We start from the raw sequence: 22,763 nt of genomic DNA, 5'->3' as shown, positions 1-22,763 counted from the left end.
GTTCTACTTTGACATAATAAATTGTATACTCGTATATTTATAAGAAATATTGCATTTAAATATGATACAAAGATAATTAAATAATAAAAGATAACTAATCAATCAATTCAACAGACATAATCTATACAAAATTGTATTCATATTCGTAGTATGTTTATTTGTCAAATATCCAAACGAAAAATGTAGTATAAATTAAACTACTATGTTGTAGTATGAGTACGTGTGCTTTACTAACATATCAATAAAATCTTCTCAACAAAGTACCAACAGCTGCTAACTTTTAACTTAGTTCAGTGACGTCGTTTAGTTTTAAGCCTTGTTTGAACATAATCTGTATTCACTCTACTGTTGAACGTAATGTTAATGCCTTGCTAGTGAATTTGAGATGCAAGTTGTGATGCGAAGAACACGTATGTACTTAGGAAACTTTTATTGAACTTAATAGTAACTTCGTTGCCTCAGTTCGTAGTATGGTTTAATGGACATTCTATAGCTGTTATATCAATGATATATTAACCGCATAACATATTTCATTTTACAAAGTCACATAAATCGTTTTCATTTATAATTAACATATTATTCAAAATAAATTTTGCTAAATTTATCACTTTAGGAAATATAATATGCATTATAAAATATTTATTACATATTCATTAAAATTAATTTCGAAAAAAGCTTATCAGCATTTTAATAACAAATACAATATTCTATGATATGATTTACGTAACGTAAAATAAATCTTTTCAAAGGAAAATATATGTAGCATCGTGCTTAAGCCCTACAATTGTTTCATATCGGTGCAACAATAAATTTATTTCAATGGTTTCCTGTGAATTTCGGCTAAATACCACCCATGCAGTATCGAGGGGCCTCAATATAGCAAATAATAGGCACCTTGTACGTGGAGAGGTTGTGTACGGTGCACGCTAGTATCGCCTCCCGGCCCAGAGGCGCCGTCACGTTTTCTATGGGTCCGCTGAACCCTGGTTCATCTGAAACAATACGACAAAAATTAATATTTTTTTTCTTTTAAAAATAAAATCATAAATAATAGCAAAACTGAAAATATTAATAATAGCGTTAATACAAAAAAAAATGATGTAGAAATTAATTAAATTTAATAATTATTACCGGTTAAATAAGGATCCTATTAAAAATAACCAACAAATAAATCAGTAACTACTCTTATCCTATATATGTACATATATTATCAATATCAATCAATTATGTAAATAATAATTAACAAAAAATAATGATAACCTTAAAATTATTATTATTTTTGGTAAAATATAAAACTTATGGGAAAGTTAGAAAATGTACGGTTGTCTTATTGCAAAAAAATGTATTATACTTATTTGTTTTGGTGCGCTTAAAGTATATCACTTAGAACCGGTTGATGGGGTAACGTTGAAAATTGTAAAGATTGGAGCGTCCATCATAAAATAAAATACCTTCAGTACAAAGTACTCTTCGAAATTTAAAGTCTTTGTATTCAAGTTTAAGCTACATACATACATATCAAATTTATATAAATATTATAGCATAATCACGATATATACGAGCATTATATTCATTTATCATATTTTGGACTTATTATGATTATACAAATTTAATAGACATGCCTTTTTATTAGAAAAAATACGCTTTTATTAATAAATGATGGCACACATTTCGAAAAAATATAATACTGTGTGTTTAATTTATCCTTAGCCATTAGTATTTAAGTAAGTTAGTCATAAGTCATAGCAAAGCGGCCCATGGACATTGTACTGTAAGAAATATTAATTATTTCTCATATTATCAGTGCCCCGCCGACCTTGGGAACTAAGATGTTGTCCCTTTTGCCTGTAGTTACACTGGCCTTAAATAGAAGGGTGAGTAAAAGTAAGGAACAAAACAATACTACGAGCAAGTATTAAATTTGGCAGTAGAACGTAATTATGATGAGCGGTGGTAGGTTGCCGAGCTGACAAAAAGCCCTACCACCAAGTATTTATTGGGTTGCTTGCTATTTTGCAACGAACTAAAAATGCGACTTTTCTACTGGCGATAGATATATATATCGAGTATTTGTGTGTAGGTGTCTTTAACTTCTCCGATTCAGAAGAACATTAATTTGTAATATAACTTTTATTATATAATCAATTTTAAGATTAGTAATTTTAAAGCCCTAGAAAACACTTAACAGCTTAATTTTTAAAACATAGATAATACGCCTAGAACGTTCGATAAAAAAAAAATTAAAAGGAAAATCCATCGCGATATCTAGACCAAGTAATCGAACAATCGGACGTGAAAGGAAACTTTGATTTATTTTATACTATTTAAATAACATTATATTGCGATAATTTTTACGAGGTGTAGGTTAGAGGCCCAATGTAATTTTTTCTACCTCTGACAACATGTATGATAAATTTCATAATGATCCGTTGAGTAGTTAAGGTTGGTAAGCGTATCGAACAAAAATAAATAAACGAAGTCACTTTCGTATTTATAATATATTTATTTATACTTAAATACGTCCGAGTAATGCTGAACATCAGAAAATTAACGAAATAAATAAATATCGGTCTGTTCATAAGCTGCCACTAACAAAAGATTACCTTTATAGTAGTTTTAATATATTAGTAGTTTGTCTTTGTCAAATTTACACGAAACTAAAAGTCAAAAGAAAACTTGGATTACCGTCACTCAGTTTAGCCAACTATGCATAGATTAACAAAAGAATATTTGTCTCTACCTATATCTATAAAAAGGCATTTACATCCAAACATTTTATTTGTATTGAAATAATTTTGGGTGTGTTTTCATGAGAAAAAGAGCGCTTATAGACTAGCTATTAATAAGACCATGTTAATATTATCAAGCAATACTTTTTTAAATTTATTTTTATGCCTAAGCAATCGAATTAATTACAAATTAAAATAACTTTGCCCTTTCTTACTTTGAAATTTTAATATTGCATTTATAAACTATTATAAGTTTCCTCTGGTTTGTAACATGTAGATAAGTAAAATATATTATCGTCTTAAAACAAATTAAGACATTATTTTAATTTAATAGTATGCAACATTTATAATGTCAATTAATACAAAAGGCTCAAGCTTAAATATAGAATTAACTCTTTCATGCATGTTCGCAACTTGCTCGTAAAATCATCACTTCTCCAGTAGATATCGTAATTTTAGTGTGAATTATAGTTGTTTGTACTTGTGACAGGTGTTTCCTGTCCGTCAATATTCAGTTTACCCGTCATTATTAAGCGTTTTCTTTCTTGTTGTAATCACTATGATACCCAGCAGTCTTTTAATCTGTTTTATTGCAATAATATTGTGAGTCGATATTAATATAGCAGAAATACGAAAGTCCATCCATCCATCAATGTTTAAAAAAAAATCTTAATACTTTGTTTTTTTTCATTACGTTTATTACGTATTAAATTACTTACTAGCAACCTTTGTGTCAAAAGTATCAAAAAGCGTAAGTTTTATTTTTCTTATAAAATGTCTTTTGTGATTTTTTAAACAATGAGTTTATCTTCTTTTATATGACACACATCAATTATGACAAAAATAGAGAAATTCGTTTTTAACTAAATGCCCGCTTTACAACTTTTGCAATTATACATATTATTAAACGCCCGTATATTATTAAATTTAATTACAGAAGCGAAAATATACAACTAATATTATTGTATTGTATTATTATTTGCGACTTTGTGAAAGTTGCAAAAGTTATACTAGTAGTTCTACCTCCTTGGCAATTACTTTTTTTACACTACAAGCAAAATCCGTTAAGTTTTTTCCTCTCTGTTTATATAAACCAATTGTCATGGCGATAGCTTGAACGTTATAGAAGTTTATTTGTTTTAGCATAAAAAATAGTCTCATAACTAAAAAGCAAATCATCCTTAGATAGTAAATCTATTTTACCAACCATAATGACAAACAGACCTAACAACTTAAAAAAAATTATACCAGTGTTCCATTTTGAGGCATTGCTGATATGAAATGCTATTTACGAAGGACGAAAATAGTCCAAGTGGTTAAAATCGAATTTGCGACATATTACTTCGCTTTGTGACCGGTAAACCATTGCGCTATTGATGCTTACTGTCGCTTTGGATATTATTATATATGCATTACATTACACAGTACAATACATTATAAGAACGAAGGAACTAAGAGCTCTTACTATTTATTTAGTAAACTATAGTTCTATATACAAAGAAAATATACATGTATCCTCTTATTCACTCCCATAGGATATTTTTAATGGATACTTATTCAGTATAAGAAATATTCATATCAAATTGAATGCGTATATGTCTTATACTTTATGGGGGAATGTGTCACCCATTTACCCCGTTTACGCTTTTGGCTGTCAAATTCTATAAATTTAAAGTCATTTCTTAAGATTAATCAAGCAAATAAAGTTTTGAACATCAACAACAGCATCTTTAAAAAAATAATGAATAAAATTAAAAATTAATGGTTCAATGTCGGTAATTTATAAATTAAAATCTAAAACGTGGGATGAAAAGCGGTATTCGTCTAATCATTCACTTGAACGTACAGTTTACAAAGTTAAGGATAATAAACAATGTAGCAAAAACAAATCAGAGCAAACGGTACGGGGTTACACAAACTAAGAGTTAATGTACAATATTAATTCGCCCGGCAATGAAGCCAACAATTTGGAAACAAGATACACATTTTAATGAGCTAAAGGTAGCCAAGGCAATTATATATTATTGTACAGAACAACAAATAGTACGCCAGTAATTTGATATTTTTTTTTTATTTGAAATTAGACAATATGAGCTTTATATCAGCACATAATATTACCATAAAGTATTTAATGTTTTTTTCAATTAGCAATAAAAAATATCATGTTTCCATAACAATTTTTAATATATACACCATATGGGTAACCAACTCCGACAAGTCAATCCATCTTTCTTGAATGTTACGAAGTACATTGCAAATTCTATTACATCAAAGACATTTTTAAATTTTTAATCTATACCAATATTATATATGCGAAGGTAACTTCGCCTGCTATCTCTTCACGCTTAAACCAATTTAGATGAAATTTGGTATCGAAATAGTTCGAGTCCCGGCGAAGGTCATTTTATGCTACTTTTTTTAATTCACCCTTCGAGGGGATAAAATTGCGTTGACAGTTTGTGTGCTGTTATGTTTTATAAATTTCGTGCGGGTTAAGCTGCATTTTCAGGTACTCATATATACGAGGACACATGATAGTACTGATGGTAAAAAATGGCTTTCATCCATATTTAATGACACTGTTAGAAATAAAAATCACTTAGACTACTAATATACCATCAACAAAAAGATCTAAAATGATGTCCCTTGTGTGTGGCGCTGGCACACTCATCACTCAATCCGCAACACAGTATTGCTGTTGGGCGATAGAATAACCAGTAAGTGCGTTAACCTTTTCGATCCTACTCAAAGCTCGTTAATGATATATATATTTAAACTAAAATAATAATAATAAATGTATAAATAGACTCCGTGCCTTGGTAGTGTTATAAGTTAGTAACTCAAACCAACAATCTTAGTGAACTACGTAGGATAAAATTTGTCAGATTTTGCTTCAAAACTTGCAACTTTCCACACGATTTTCTTTATCCAATCAGCATTAGATAAGGTCAGTGGTTAATTATGTACAATTGAATTTATTTTTTTCAACTCAACTTTTTTATCATCTATCAAAGGAATTAAAAAACTCGACATAGACTTTAGCTTGATTTAATTAAGGTTTTTCATTTTTAGTCTCGAGATTTTAAAGTACGGAACCTAACCAGTTTGTCCATATAGGAATGGCTTTTTTATTATTCAATGCATCCGTTCGTGGCCTGAGGTAATTCAATTATTTAGTCCACTTAAGAAAGAAACAGAAAGAGTCGAGACGAAGCGTTATTGCCGAATACGGTTTAATAAACCATGTTTTGATTAAATTAGTTAGTTGGCACGCGACACGAGACTGTACCAACAAATTCAGGTCATAACCAGTATAAGGTGACCTCAAGATAATCACCTAAATGCGATACCAAAATCGACTCATAAATAATCAATCTTTGACCACTTTGAGTAGCAATTCTTCATAAATTGTTACTGTTTTCTTCTTTTAACCCAAAGTATTTTGCGAGCTAGAAAAAATACTTAGGGTTAACAGCCTTGAGTTAATAACAAATATTGACGTGATAATGATGATGTCGTCCTGACCAATTTTGGCCAGAGACACATCAACCTCAGTCTAGACCAGCCAAATACGCAGAACATATTATTGTGCACAAGTGAACCTTCAAAAAAAGAGCGTACTCCTTCCTAAAAGGCCGGCAACGCACCTGCAACCCGCCTGGTGTTGCATATGTCCATGGGCGGTGGTAATCACTTTCCATCAGATGAGCCTCCTGCTCGCTTGCCCCCTATAACATACAAAAAAAAAAAGTGTTTAAACAGATACACTCTTCATTCCCTTGCTCTCATAATCCGATAGCACAAATTTACATCTTCCACGCAGGGCTGTTATTGGAATATAAAAACCCCATAGCTTATTGTCGGCCAACCCTGGAGTTGAACCAAGGACCAGGATCAGCTTCCTTATCCAGCTTCTAGACTAACAAAGCAGCTCAATTATTAAGTGTATCTATTATCAAGGATTTAGAAGACCTGAATTGGTCATGTGATTAGACGACGTGAATCTAACAGCTTCAAATCCAACATAGCACTACTGAGTTTTTATGAACTTATTTTCTGTTACTAATTCTGTATTTATGAGCAAAAACATTAAAACGCAGCACTATCACGAATACGTTGAAATCTTCATGTTTTGAAAATAAAAGTATTATCGGTGTTGTCAATACAGTTGACGTTAGCAAACATTGGACAATATAGCTAAGGCGACCAAATACAATTCCAGAGAATCCTCTATAAGTAGATTTGTGATATGGATCATTAACGTCTCTTCTGGTTCTAAGATTTAAAAATTAGATTAAATAAATCGTTACATCCTTTTTCAAGTTAATTACAATTTATATAAGTAACTATTACATTATGTATTTTGTATGTGCTAGCTGAGTGTGTGTATGTGTGTGTGTGTGAATGGGAAATACCATGGGAACCATTTCAGGAACTTTTCTTATTTTTTTTGAAGTATTTATAATTGCCTATTCCTTAATTTTCGAAGAGAAAGTTCCTCGTAAACCCATTACTAAACAAAACCTTTAGGAACTATATATTTAGATACTGTACCATCAAACAGCAATACTTAGTATGCTTAGTTTCCAGATTGTGGGGTGAGTGAGCCACTGTAACAACAGGCTCACGGAACATAACATCTTACCACCCAAAGTTAGTGGCACATTGGTACGGAAACGAATGGTTAATATTTCTTACGGCGACAATGTCTATGGGTGAAGGTTACTTCTTACTACTTACCATTAGTGTCCCATTTGCTCTACCGCCTATAAAAAAAATAACCTAAAAGACCTTGCTAAGTAAATTGACACGGCAAATAATCAACTATAACGTACTTACTATATTTAAGATGTTACAGTTCATTTTACAGTCAATAGCATCAATATCCTCTTGATTTATAGAATTTGATACATAAACCATCTGCAAACCGCCTAACTCGATAAAAGGTGACGTAAATTTGGTGTACATCAGCACTAGAACTTGTTGATAGTTATAACTAAAGACAATCTCATCACCATCAATCAATAGAAGTTGACGCCGTCTCAAATGGAATGGAGGCTCGGCTTGAAAGAACACAAGTTCGCTGACATGATCACCGGTAAGGATATTTACTCCTTTTTCGCATAATGAGAAGTACTGTCGTTTCTTTTTATTTAGGTTACGCGACAACATAACGATAGATCATACCTGGACCTACCTTCTAGTTTAGTATTCTTGAAGGAGTCTAGCCTAATTATTTTACTACTACACAATGCTACTATCAGTTTTAGCTTCTAAATTGATTTGTTGACAATTTTACCGTTCGTCACGAGCGAATCTTCTCTCATTTTAATGATCGCAATCTTATGATATGATTTATAGGATGAGCAATCAATTCCGTTTTCCTTTCAAAAATAGTTTTCACGTTTTATAACGCTTAATTAAAATAATTATAATATATTTATACCCAAAATAGTCAATCAAATGATTATTGAAACCGGTAAACAAAGTTTTATTATTATAATCCTAAATTTACACACTATGTAGTAAAGCAACCGGTCTTAAAATAATAAATTAATTAATTTTAACAATGTGAACCATGACCAAAAGGGCAGATTATATCTGGAATATTAATTTAAAGTTCATTCTTACTATATTCAGTACCTTACGCGATATGTTCCAAAGTATATAAATATATATGAATCTCATTTCAATTGGATAAATTAAACTCTAAATCAAGTGCAACTATTTTTTACTGATTAGGTCATTTTAATATGGTTAATCCGCAGGCCGCAATATTATTTTCTATGCATTTAATTATTAATTGAGAATTGTACATCATTCATCACCAATTTTTAAAAATTTAGGGATAATTTTTCAACAACTTTGTAACAATTGTCTTTTACTTATAAACAGAAACCTAAACACCGACTTAAATGTTTCTAATATCAAATATCGACGAACTTTCACACGAACTTTCATCCCCATTTTCAACTACTTTGAAACAGTTCTTAAGAATTGTATTTTATTCATAATAATAATTTTTATAACTGCAATAGTGCCGAACTTCAAAATAACTTTCATCCCTTATTTAAAGCCCTTGGGGTATGAAATTTTAAGAACCCTTCCCTTAAGCTCGGTTAGCTTGTATAAAAATCTCTAGTGCAAAATTTCATCCTGTATATAAGTTGTATGTGAAACAGGCAATTATAATAAGTTAAGTAGATTGTGAAATTGTTGATCGAAATGTTGTATTTACAAGTTTCGTGCTTCGAAAGTTTGGCACTTTTGAGATTCCATTGTTTTTTATATTGCAAAACTCAATACAATATGGTTTTCAAATGGATACGAAGTAGAAGCCTTTATAATACTGGGTATGAAAATACAAATCTGTTATCCATATATATTACATTACATTTAGTATATTACGTTTCTATATTAAAAAATCAAAACATATCTAAATGTATTTATTTATACTTCACGTTTCATACTCATGCACATGATTACACTTCATATCTTATATCTTTCTTACATTTTGATGGTTCACATTTTAATACATATTTAAATTTTATTTTTGACATGTAACCTAACCTAAACGGAATACATCGACTATCCTAATTTTAGTTAATTACAAATTCACGGCTCCATTCTTAAGGGCTTAGTAACTGATAATTAACTGTTACATAAACTATCGTAATGTTTTTTCTAACACATTAGCCTGGACTAATAGCTGCACTGACAGCGACGATTAGAAACGTTGTATTAAAATCACTCCCCTCTATTTGGATTATCGTGGCTAAATTTGACGCGCAGTCAATTAGCGCCTGGTCCGGGGAGCGCTCGCAATTTGTCAGTGACAGCTCCGGAAGTTTCATGAAACCCGCTTTTACAATATAAACCGTCGTTGCCAACAAACTTGGAAACTATTTGTAGTACCACCTGTGTATGAAACTCATTCTGTCTACGTATGATTGGTAATAACGTTATTGGTTATTGATGTTCATATTTAGTTCGGTCCGAGATATACAATGATATCTTTTAAGTATTTTGATATTAACATATTTGAATTAGTAATTACATAATAAGTAAACTCAGGTGTAGTACCATATAGCTCGGATAAATGTAAATCCAACATGAACAGAGACGGGTCAAGTGTAAGAACAACGGTTTTATGTGCTTACCAAAGTAGTACGGCCACATTTTGAAACCAGAGGTTACGACAATTTTTGACGGAAAACCCCATTTACAATTATTGACCCTACCTAAGATTTTAATCCAGGACTTCAGATCCAGACCATGATTTTTATATTTTCTCTTTAAACATGTACCGTCGTGCTTTGGATTACATTTCCTAATATTAATATTGTTCCAAATATAAAATTCATAAAATTAAAAAACAACGTTTTTTTAACATATTTGATACAATTAAATATCTTTCTATACTATATAAGTATGTTTAAGACTCAATATTAAATACTACAACTGTATTATAATACAACACTTATCTTTACATAAACCATATTTTGTTAAATATGAGCGACTCTTAAGAACTGCCGTGAATATTGAAGTTTGCATTATAACATTACGTCAATGCAGGAACAAGAAGCTCCTTTGAAATCGATACTTAAAAATACATTTGGGACCAATAAAATGTCACCCAGGAAGTGCTATTCCCGAGAGTGATTGCAGTTATGCAACCCTTTAGAAAAAAAAAAGTTTCCAGTTACCAATATATTCCTACTCATATTATATCATGTACTATATAATATGGTACTTTTTACAATTATCATTTGACCTGACTTAACAAAAAAAACATAGCAAAGAGGTCATAGAGCTGGGCAAAAGAACTGGGCCTCCTCGGTAAGAAGCCAGTTCGGAGCCGTGGTTCTGACCTGCATGCTTCCCGGAACACGCAACTTTCGGTTAATATTGATTATTTCGATACATACAAACATACATATTTTAATATTAATTATTATAACAACTTCCATTATATTTCGTGGATAGGGAAACAATCTTCGTTTATCTGTTCAACTTCTGATTCTCTCTCGTTTTACCGTTAGTTATTTACCACAGAATTAGACTAGCATCTGATATTATACACGGTAAATCTTGCTTACCTTAAAGAGTTAGTTAAGAATGCAAATTGCTATTAAGCAGTTTAAACAGGTGAAATACTAATGCGGATATTTTATTAACGCTTTCGTTACAGGAAATGCGTCAAGTTCATATATTCGTGACTAAAGTTCATAAGTTCGTGTACTTATAGCTATGGTTAAATCGATCTGATTTCAATCAAATATTTTCCAAAAAATAATTAAGCCTCAAATAAGGCAATAATATTTCTTTCTTAGAAGTGATACAGATATTATCTAAATTCATTGTGTATTAAAAAAATTGAGTACATGAACAACGTAATTATTAATATTCAGGAGTCATTTTCAAAATTAATGGTTATTTATATTATATAGGATTTAAATTAATTATTAAGTATTAAAAGAAACTAAGTATAAAATAAATGGTAAGATAATATAGGGACTTAATACCTTTCATAATTATTGTAAAATTATCAGCCCGTAAATTTCCCACTGCTGAACAAAGGTTTTCTTTATCGTAGAAGGAGGAGCGTATTCTACCACAGTAAACCAGTTCAGGTTGGTGGATAAGGGAACTAGTTCTTGTCTGGCATTGAAACAGTAATCTTCTGCTAAAAATAACTTTTCTGAAGACCTATAGGCCAATTTGATTGATCTATTTCGTTTTGCATATCTACACCACACTGTCTTCAAAGTTACCAAAAGTTTTATAATTCCAAACAAAATGTTACATTACATTTTTTTCAACATTCACGTTTCTGTTAAAAATACGTCACTTACTCTTTTTGTATTTTGTTTTACAAATATTGCCACTGATAAAGTTTGGCTGTAATAAATTTCGTTAAAAAATATATTATCATCGTGTGGAAATATCCGGCAGAAGCGTTGCAATACCCACTAGCGACGTGCTGTGGGTACGAATTTATGTATACGAGTTTTTAGGACTTTTTAGTCGAACTAGTCGTTACCCGCTCGTTTCGCTAGATTTAAATTAAATTTTAGTATTGATTGATTTTTTGCAATCATAAAGGCATAAAGATACGTGAATGTATACATTCACGTGCTTTATTTAATTTAGATCTACCTCAGAATTGATTTTCTATAGACATGATTGTTTAGTGATAAAATAATGTTATCCCCAGGATTAATTCTGACAACGGAAAATATAACTAGCGTAGTGTTTAAATGTGTGCGTAAGCACAGGTCCACTTTCTATTCCCTCAATCTTATAGTCGATGGGCGAGAAACCGATACGACCGGAGAGAGTTCAAAATAGAGTCATGTAGTAGTGTAAACACCGCCTCTTATAAACTCCGGGACGATACTGAGAATATCACAGCACAATGGATAGTCTAATATTTTTTTACTGACGCGACCTAGAATTTTAAGCCAGTGTCTAATTGTCAAATTGAAAGCAACAAATCGAAAAATATGTTCCTTTGAATGAATAACAATCATTCAAAGGAACATATTTTATATGTATACCATTAATGATATATTTATCATTTACGATTTGTTGCTTTCAATTTGATTTAATTCAATTTGGACAAAACCAAGCGAATTGAAGCCGTGACTTTAGCTTCCTTCTTATCATGTGCAGCGCAACCGAATGCAATGTTTATTTAATGAAGATGAATTACCTATCTAGACTGAGTTCATTGTTCTTCATCCGAACTAATAATAATTTAAACTTTGACAGCGTTTTCTCTTAAGTTTCATTGGTCTATATTTGCAATGAACCATAATGTTATCAAATCAAAGTATCACATTACTCAACTTAGTACTTTTTGGGTGAATACTTTGCTTTCATGCATACTACTGCTAAATATCGAATCTTTTAATTTGATTTAAGGTATAGATGAGCCGGTGTCATGGTCGAAAGTTTTCATTTTCTATTAGAAACAATAATGAACACTTTTCCAAGTTTTGTCCATCCTTTTCTTCTCCAAATAGAGTTTACCTGGAAGAATTTACTTTGTGCTATAATTTCTTATCGCCTTTAGATTATTTTTATTCTGTTTTTAACAGATACATATATACAAATAACCACTGTAACATTATGGAGCTTACGTATGAGTGCAAACACAAGTGCACTTTCTTTTCTCTCACTCCAACGGAATGGAAATCCATTGATTGAAATAAATCACGGCGCGGGACCAATGGACCAACTTCCAAACCTCGAACAGTAATTGCTCCAAAGAAAGGCCCAGGATTTGAACCAAATATTTGGATTTGCAGACGTAGTTTATAAACTACCATCTATATGTATTTTTTCCTCAATGAGTCACTTAAAACTTTCTGGAAAAAAATATCTCCATAATTATATCGCCTGGTTATTAATTCACACATTACAAAATATGCTTTGTTTTATAAATGATAAACGCGATCTCAATTTACTCCGTTGGAATTTTTTTTACCCTGTAGCATAACAGTTACCAATTTATACTCGTTTCTTGTATTATTTATATTGTCATCACAATTTATAAATTGTTTTTTTTTTTTGGTTCACTAATATACATCACAGTTAAAAGCGTGTCAAATTTTAATTTATATTATAAACTGAGTTTTTGAGTAGAATCTCTTTTTTAAACATTCTATAATGAACTTTCTAAAGTTGCTTAGAGTGTGATATAATTTGCCTTATGCAATAATTGATTAAATAAACTTTTAAACAATAATAAATTTGATATATCATAAAAATAAATATGATATATATAAAAAATATGATATATCATAAAAATAAATATTAGAATAAAACTAGTGCTAATTTTTTATTGTTTAAAAGTTTATTTAATCAATTATTGCAACCTATAGGTTGTACGAGCAAATGTACCACCTGATAATAAGTGGTCACCAACGCCCATAGACAATGGCGCTGTAAAAAATATTAACCATTCCTTATATTGCCTATGCGCCGCCAGCCTTGGGAACTAAAATGTTAAATCGTAAATCACACTTATGTGCTTCAAACCGGAACACAACAATGCTGAGTACTGCTGTTTAGCGGTTGAATATCTGAGTGAGTAGTACGTACCCAAACGGTCTTCCACGAAGCCCTACCACCAAGTAAATACATTTTCATAAATAACCAAATATTTTTTTATAAATATATTTTAATTAAATAACCGAATTAAATAACCGAATAACCATCAATATATTTTCGTAATAAATATTCAGCGATACTAAATTTGCGTCGATTGTGTTTTCCGGTAACAAGCTTAACAAGCCGCTTCCTTGCTTTTAGACACAATGGAATTGTCTCTAAACATATATATTAAAACTTGTTATACAACTGTAACCAAGAATTTATTTATTTATTTGAGAATGGCACATCCACAATACATACATTAAACGCTCATTAATTCCAAACATTTAAGGTACATACGTCTGATACATATACTATCTGCAATTACAGATATGCACAACACTTATACTGCCTAGCTGCTTGACAAAAAGTTCTTAAAGGCTATTAAATACTTTTTTTTTAATTAATTTTGTATGAAAAATTACTTTCGTATATATTCTTACAGATAAGAATTGCAAATGACTTTTTAAAAGAATACGCTTCCAAATATGTGACTTTACAATAACAAATAACATTAATTACTTTAAATAAAATAAATAATATATAAAAACAAAGACATACTAAAGCGGCATATTTTTTATGATACGGAAATTGTATGTCCGAAGGACCCATACTTCGCGGCAATAAAAAAAATCCAAATGTCAAAGAATCCGTCATTGATTTTTAACTTAAACATGACGTATGTTCTAATTGCCAGTGTGATCGTGAACAGTGAATGTTTCATATTAAATATGTGTATGACCTATACACGTGTGTTGTTTTTTTTATAAATTTATTTACTAAAACCAATACTCCCTACCATTTCCGACTTCGCACGGGTACAATCAAGGTCATTACACAACTTTTGAATCGATTGAACAACAAACATAAATAGAAAAATCATTGTGTGTTCCGGCTAGGAAAGGTGGAGTTCTCGGTTTTTCTCTGCTATGACATGTGATGTTGTCCTGATTGATTTTGGTCAGGCCGGCCAATCTCAAGGGAGACAAGGCAACTCAGGACGCAACGCAGGACATATTATAGTGCACAGGAGGTACACTCTCTTCTCCCCTCACTCTCATAATCCGTCATGACCCGAAAGAGTTCAGGCGTAGGACCAAGAGCTTTACGTACTTTCCGCGGTAAGGAAGAGTATTTATGTCCTCTTATTGGACACTTTTTCTATAGGTGGCAAACCAGCAGGAGGTTCATCTGATGGAAAGTGACTACCACCGCCCATGGACATCTGCAACACCGGTGGGCTTGCAGGTGGCCGGCCTTTAAGCAGTGACTACGCTCTTTTCTTGAAGATTCCCAAGTCGTATCGGTTCAGAAAAACCCCCAGCGAAAGACTAGAATAACGAGGCTATATATTAAACATGTAAACCTTCCCCTTGAATCACTCTTTATTGATGAAAATCTCATTAAAGTAAGCGTACAAACGGCGGAAAGCGACTTTGTTTCAAACTAAGTAGATATTACTTTTCTGCACTCCTCCATATAAACTTTAAGTATGCCAAATTTCATACGCCTCCGTCCGCATCATTTTCGTAAAAAGGACTACAGTTTTCTCTTCACGTATCTTCAATAATATTTTAGTTACCTTAAGTATTTAATATGAAATAAAATTTTCTCATTTACATTATATAAACTAATAAATAGTAAACATTATAAAATAAATATACCTACTGAGTATTCTTATTTTACTAGTTAATACATAGATTATAAAAAAAAGGCATAAAACATAAGCGTATGTACACATGCACTATATATTCTGACTGGATGTTGCCTTGACTCTGCCGCTATTTATAACTGTAACTCTGTTGCGTATTTACAATCATACAAGCGAACCGAATTTGATGAAATTTGATACGAAGCGAGCTAGAACTACATTGAAGAACATAGGCTTTACTACTTTTTTATACCTTACACCTGAAGACCAACGCCGCGGGCAACAACTAGCATTGTACAACTATAACCTATCTAGAACCCATACACTTTCTTAGAACATATTTCATTGACTGATTGCAAAACAGATTGCCCACGTGCCTTACAATAATATTTAATATTAATAATAATTTCATAATCACATCGTTCCACTTGGAGCTATACTGCAATTAAATAATAGCTGAATATATAAAAAATACAATTTAATAGTATATGACATACATTACATTAGAAGCCTGTAAATTTCCCACTGCTGGGCTAAGGCCTCCTCTCCCTTTGAGGAGCATATTCCACCACGCTGTTTCGATGCGGTTTGGTGGAATACACATGTGGCAGAATTTCGTTGAAATTAGACACGTGCAGGTTTCCTCACGATGTTTTCCTTCACCGCCGAGCACGAGATGAAATAACACGAATTAAGCATATGAAAATTCAGTGGTGCCTACCTGGGTTTGAACCCGAAATCTTCGATTAAGATGCACGCGTTCTAACCACTGGGCCATCTCGGCTCGTACGTATATGACATACGTACGTACGTAATAACGAAAATACATTTTTCACAATAAGGCAACGATTAGTATATTGTAATAAATTTATTAACATATAATTCTAAATACTTAGAATAAAATCTCTTTGTATACTTTTATACATATCTTTAGAGTATCTTGCGAATAAAATATCCAAAAACATAATTTCTGCCTGTTTATGCAAGCGGAAATTGAATTATATGTTCATTAATTTGTTCATCGAGCTTATATTCATAGACTATGTTTACTCAGGATAAATTAACACAGAGAATGAACGGGTTTTGCATTAGGTAGGCGGAGACCTGTAAAGTCGCGGTTATATATGCTAGTTACTAATGTATATATATATTAATAAAACCATTCCGCTACATTTTTACAAGTAAAGTAGAACACCGAGATGCTCAAAGTCATTAAAAATTGCTCCTCTTCATATTAATATGGTTAATTACAAAACTAAAAAAATTAAATAAGATAGTTAAGTACGGGTTCTTGAACATAATAACCCTAAAATTTAATTAAAAATGTTGTACGAAATCTTGTAATATTTTTATATTTATTAAATCATTTTTTTACTTAGTAGGGTTTTAGCCTATCTGGGTAGGTACCACTCATCACTTATTTTACCTCTAAAAAGTACAATTTAGTACCGTTGTGTTCCGGTCTGAAGGATGAGTGAGCCAGTGTAACTCAAGGCGCAAGTAATATCACGTCGTAGTTGCCCAGGTTAGTGGTGCATCGATGATGTAAAAGAAGTTAAGTTACAAACTTTACATGTCCTACATGCACATGTTCCCTCTTCCTTTGAGGATAAGGTTTTGGAGCAAATTCCACCGCACTTCTCCAATGCTGGTTGAGTGATACACGTATGACCGAATTTCATTTAAATTAGACAAATGTCTTCACGATATTTACCTTCACCGCCTAGCAGGAAGAAATTCAATTTTGATGGCTTGGGTTCGATCCCGAAATCATCGGTTAAGATGCACGCGTTCAAACCACTGGGCCATCTCGTCTCTTTTGACGATTTAAAGTATGGGTAATATTTCTAACAGTGTCAATGTGTTGTCGGTGACCTTTGCCATTAATTAGACCATAAGTTAAAGAAAACGCATTAATATACATATGTTTTATTTTAAATATATAACAATCTTATTGATGTCTAAATTTACACAAGTATTACTTAAAACATACATCATACTACAAGTCGTACTATATTTTTATGAGTAAACAAATAATTTCTATAGCCCATACCTGATAGATTTTAAAACAAATAGCTCATGTGCCTTAAAATAATATTTTAAATTAATAATAATAACATATGTAAACAATTTAAATATAATTTTACATAAGCACACGTAATAATGACACTGTTATTTTTTCACAATCAGGTTAAAATCAATAGCGCTCAAAACAAATCCATCTTAATTGATACACAATCACTGTTACGTTAAAAAGCGACGCGTGTTCTGATATTATAATAAATAAATATTGGACAACAGCACATACATTACTCTGATCCCAATGTAAGTAGCTAAAGCACTTGTGTTATGGAAAATCAGAAGTAACGACGGTACCACAAACACCCAGACCCAAGACAACATAGAAAAGTAATGAACTTTTTCTACATCGACTCGGCCGGGAATCGAACCCGGGACCTTGGAGTGGCGTACCCATGAAAACCGATGTACACACTACTCGACCACGGAGGCCGTCAAAGCGAGCCAGTATAATAGAAGGAACGAGGGCTATTAAAACTTAGCTTTGCCAATCGTTAATGTCTCTCAAAGTGCAGCATACACGGACCGAGTTAATTACTTACCTTAAGGATCGTTTCACATCCGTATTTTTACTATCAGTGAAAATGTATAAGCTTTCGTCAAATTTAACGTATTCTGGATGACATAGTTTGGACGTATGTCATTTTATATTGGTGGATATTATATATTCTACCGCCAAGTACTTACTACTTATTCTCGTGTTCCAGTAAGAAGGGTGAGTAAGGCAGTACAACCACAGGCACATAGGAGATAACATTACAAACATGACTTATTTCCCAATATTGGTGACCCATTGGCAAACTATGAGATAGTTGTTTCTTACGGTACCAACGTCTATGGGCGATGACGACTTACCATCAGATGACTCATTTATCAGCCTGCCTACCTAATACAATAAAAAAAGCAAATTATAAAATTTGTCTGCGTGCGAGAATTTATTTGTCCATGTGTGAGTGACCAAGATTTTTAAAATAAGAAATATATCTCGATTTTTGAAACATTAAAATTCCTTATAAAAAGCTATTAACGGGTCAAAATCTTTTATAAATATTATTAATTTAGTTAATTATTCAAAAATGAACTATTCATTTTTAATGATATTAAAAGATTCTTATAAAAGTGCATTAAAAATTAACGTAAGGCTTGCGATTTATAGCCGAGATATTGTTGGCGCAATACTGAATCTATAATTCACTGATTGGCTGACTGACTAAACCTGGTTCAAAACCAGTGACAGGTCAATAAAAAGGTTTTTTTACCAAGCAGTTTTCAGTGCTATCCTAAGCTTTGTAAGACGCCAGTGTTTACATTCAATATTTCAGAACGCACGGCCATTGATAATGCGCCTTAACTCTCTCCGGACGTCGGCGTCCCATCGGATTATGAGAGTGAGTTAATAAAAAATGCACATGTGCACTCAAGCACTATAATTGTGTTTCATCATCATAATAATATAATATTTTAATAATTTTGTCCATAAGAAATCAGAGTGGTAAGCTAGTGGTATATAAACAGTAACATTATTACACGGGCAGCGGGGGTAGAAAAAAAAGTTTGTCGTTTGTCGATAAAACAGGAATTGGCGGGAAAAATAAAAAAGAGATATACGAAGCCATTTTAAATTTTATTATGTTCATTTTGCAATCAGTTAATAAAATGGTTCACGATATTATAAAAGTTATTTGAGTTTTTTATATGGCATATTTTATTTATTGGATATATCGTTTTGTTGACATTAACATTTTTTGTTGATTTTTGAGCAAATGTAGAAACGTCAGGAGCCTTCTTACTCGGTTATCATGAATTGTCATACAAAACCTGTGTGTGACTACTTCAAATGAAGTTGGTTTAAAAATATATTGATCAAACGTGGACATATTTGTTTTGCTTTCGTTTTTTATTTGTCATTAACGAATAAAAATACCGCAGATTCAATTTAGGCTATAAACATAACAAAAAAAATAATATTTTAACTAAATATATATATTACCAATAAGACTTACTAAACGAAAACTATGTACATATGTAGGTACATACTTAACAATAATAATACCGCAGATTTCATTTAGGCTAAAATATAATAAAAAAAAACAACATATCACAGATTTTTTTTTTAACTAAATATAAATAAATATTACCAATAAGACTTACAAAACGAAAACTATGTACATAGGTACATACTTAACAGTCATATTTTTATAAGTTTCGACATTGACCTTTCACCAAGTATAACCTAAAGTAACCTAAAGTACAAGTATAACCTAAAGTAACGCAAGGAAATCACGGAAAGAATAAGCTAACGTTATGCCTTTTTATGTTATCGGTAGGCGGACGAGCAAATGGGCCACTCGATGGTAAGTGGTCACCACCGCCCATAGACAATGGCGCTGTAAGAAATATTAACCATTCCTTACATCACCAATGCGCCACCAACCTTGGGAACTAAGATGTCCCTTGTGCCTGTAGTTACACTGGCTCAATCACCCTTCAAACCGGAACACAACAATACTAAATACTGATGTTTGGCGGTAGAATATCTGATGAGTGGGTGGTACCTACCCAGACTGGCATGCACAAAGCACTACCACCAAGTAAATTTGATTTGATTTTATTATTAAATAAATGTTTCAACACTTACGTATCGTAGCGTGTATGCTTCTTGTAAGCAGCCAATCCAATATTATGAATGACAGAATCATGTTTGTAAGTCTAGAAAAACTTAAATGATATATCGCTGTCATTTTTATGCGACAGTCAGTTCAAAAGTGATGCTGTCAAAAGTCTTAGCACTTATTTGTCTTCGTATTGTTATGTTTACAATAAAAATACTCTTAAATACATTAATTTATCGAAACAAAAGATCAACGTTGGGCACCAAATAAATGAACTGAAAAAGTTAGCATGATTAGAATAATGACAATATCATTCGAACATTAAAATAAAACCTAAAAAATCACACTCCTATAAAACATTTTAAGAACGAAACACATCGTTAACCATCATTGGATAGCATTGAACACACGCGAAGCAGTGATTAAGAGGGCGGTAAACTTTATAATCTGTTTCTTCGAAGTCCGACAAAAGTTTAACGATGATTTGGTTGAATCGGTACACGACCGCTCGCCACGGTATCTCGCGGACTACTGAATGTTGAAGAACAGTGCAAAGGGGTTGCACCGGCGCGGAGCCTCCCATTTCGTTAGCCCTTTTCTACAGACATAAGAAAAATACGTTATAATAAATTCGTAGGCTAGTATTATTAATTTGATATCTTGGCTTTATTATATAAATAGGTGATAGTTAAAAGGAATTTTACCGCATAAGACTTACATATAAACACGTCACAGTAACAATCTACTAAACTGAGAGTCCACACTATAATAACAAGTTCACTTAATACACAAAATGCTAAGACAACGTCTAGACCAAGTCATTTTTATACCTTATGTAAAGGATTGAACCCGTAGTCGGTGCACATTATCACAGTACCGCCTGCGTCAATAGTCACTAGTTTGTTAAAAAAGACATTTTTCGTTAAATAGATATAAAATTATATAATATTTGTATAGGGCTAAAAATATGAAATGCCAGTTAATTTAAAAGACCGATTTGAAAATAAATCCATACAATAGCCTTATTGCGTTCAATTTAAATACTGCGGTTGTAAATGATACGACACTTCCTCGTGAACCAAATATTTTCTGACGCTTGAAGCAACATTGAAACCTTCTAAGATCCTTTTAGAAATTGTATTCAATACAGCTACGCTATTGAAAACTAAAGTGAAAGATTGTGACTTACTTCAACGTATATTGAAGTAGATTTTTGCCTATCAAAAAATATACACATATGTACGTAACAATACGCCTTTGCAAACATAAAATTAGATTAAAATCCTTATCATGAGTGAAATTAGGATGAAATATTTATATATCATATAATTTTGTTATATAGTGAATTATCAATATTCAAATTAAACTTTATAATCAGCATTGAGTCGATCAATTTTTTTTATAATTTATTGATACAACTTTGGATCGGAATGTTGGAAGAAGAAGAAGTATGAAAAGAAATTGCATGTAACAGAGATGAAGATGTTGAAATGGATCTGTGGAGTAACGAAAATTGATAGAATAAGGAACGAGTATATAAGAGGAAGCCTGCAAGTAGCGCTAATAACAGAAAAAGTGAAAGGAAACCCTTTGAGTTGGTATAGACGTGTAAGGCGCAGAGAGGAGACACACGTTGCTACAAGAGTGATGAGCATGAGCGTAGAGGGAGGGATGGAAGGAGGACGACCTAAGTAGACATGGATGTGTGTGAGGAGGAATATGATAGAGGTGGATGTTAGCGATCAGATGACGAATAAGAGAGAAGAATGGAAGGAAAAGACACACTGCGTCGACCCCAAAATTGGTACACGGTCAAGGAATATAAATCACTTGCCACACGTCGCTCCCCGTCTTCATCCTTTTATTCAACGAGATAGTTTGTAACAGCTCTAATACCAGTAACCCAAATTGGAATTATTCACCAACCAATGCTGATGTAACTCATTAAAATATTTTTAGACAATGTGAGGAGACTCAGGATGTTATAGGCGTATTTTTTTTTGCTTATCTTAAGTTTTTGACCGTATGTAGCATAAAAACTGGGAAGTTTTCAATAATAACAATTAAAATTACACTTTAAGAAATCTTCACTGTATATATTTATTTCAAATTTTTATGATAATACAAAGGAATTTATTTAGAGTAAACTATTTATGTGTAACAATATTATACAGCAAATTTCAAACTCTACTTGTTGTATAATATTATTTCTGCTATGTATATATATATATAGAATACTAATGACCAACCCCGACATCGCACGGGTGATAATTTATTAATAAGTATTTCAGGGGACCATACAACGAACGCGATTTTTTGCCCTTTTTTGCTCGATATCAATAATGGCAACAGGTAGGCGCTTGAAATATTTACAAAATACTCAGTTGTATTTTCATTTTAATAATAAATAATAAAATTAAAATAAAATAAATATTTAGAGGTTTATAATACAGATATATATAAGATAATATATAAACAGAAGCGATTTTTTTGCCGCTTTTTGGCCGATATTAAAACCACCACCAGGTAAAC

At 31.9% G+C, this 22,763-nt stretch overlaps 1 protein-coding gene across 1 annotated transcript in view; it reads right to left on the bottom strand.

Moving 5' to 3' along the window:
- LOC113401295 (lachesin-like) overlaps positions 1 to 20,750 on the bottom strand; it is a 33,093-nt gene extending 12,343 nt beyond the window's left edge. Inside the window, exons 1-3 of the mRNA XM_064215449.1 lie at positions 20,617 to 20,750; positions 20,258 to 20,506; positions 895 to 992 (exon numbers count right to left, since the gene is read on the bottom strand). Coding sequence (XP_064071519.1) covers positions 895 to 992; positions 20,258 to 20,360 — 201 coding nt within the window. The 5' untranslated portion in view covers positions 20,361 to 20,506; positions 20,617 to 20,750. The remainder of the gene's footprint in view (positions 1 to 894; positions 993 to 20,257; positions 20,507 to 20,616) is intronic.
- Positions 20,751 to 22,763: the final 2,013 nt, after the last annotated feature.

The sequence above is a fragment of the Vanessa tameamea genome, chromosome 7 (assembly GCF_037043105.1).
Source record: "Vanessa tameamea isolate UH-Manoa-2023 chromosome 7, ilVanTame1 primary haplotype, whole genome shotgun sequence".
NCBI lineage: Eukaryota > Metazoa > Arthropoda > Insecta > Lepidoptera > Nymphalidae > Vanessa > Vanessa tameamea.
Note: the sequence above shows the minus strand (reverse complement) of the source record. Positions and strands in the feature narration are given on the sequence as shown.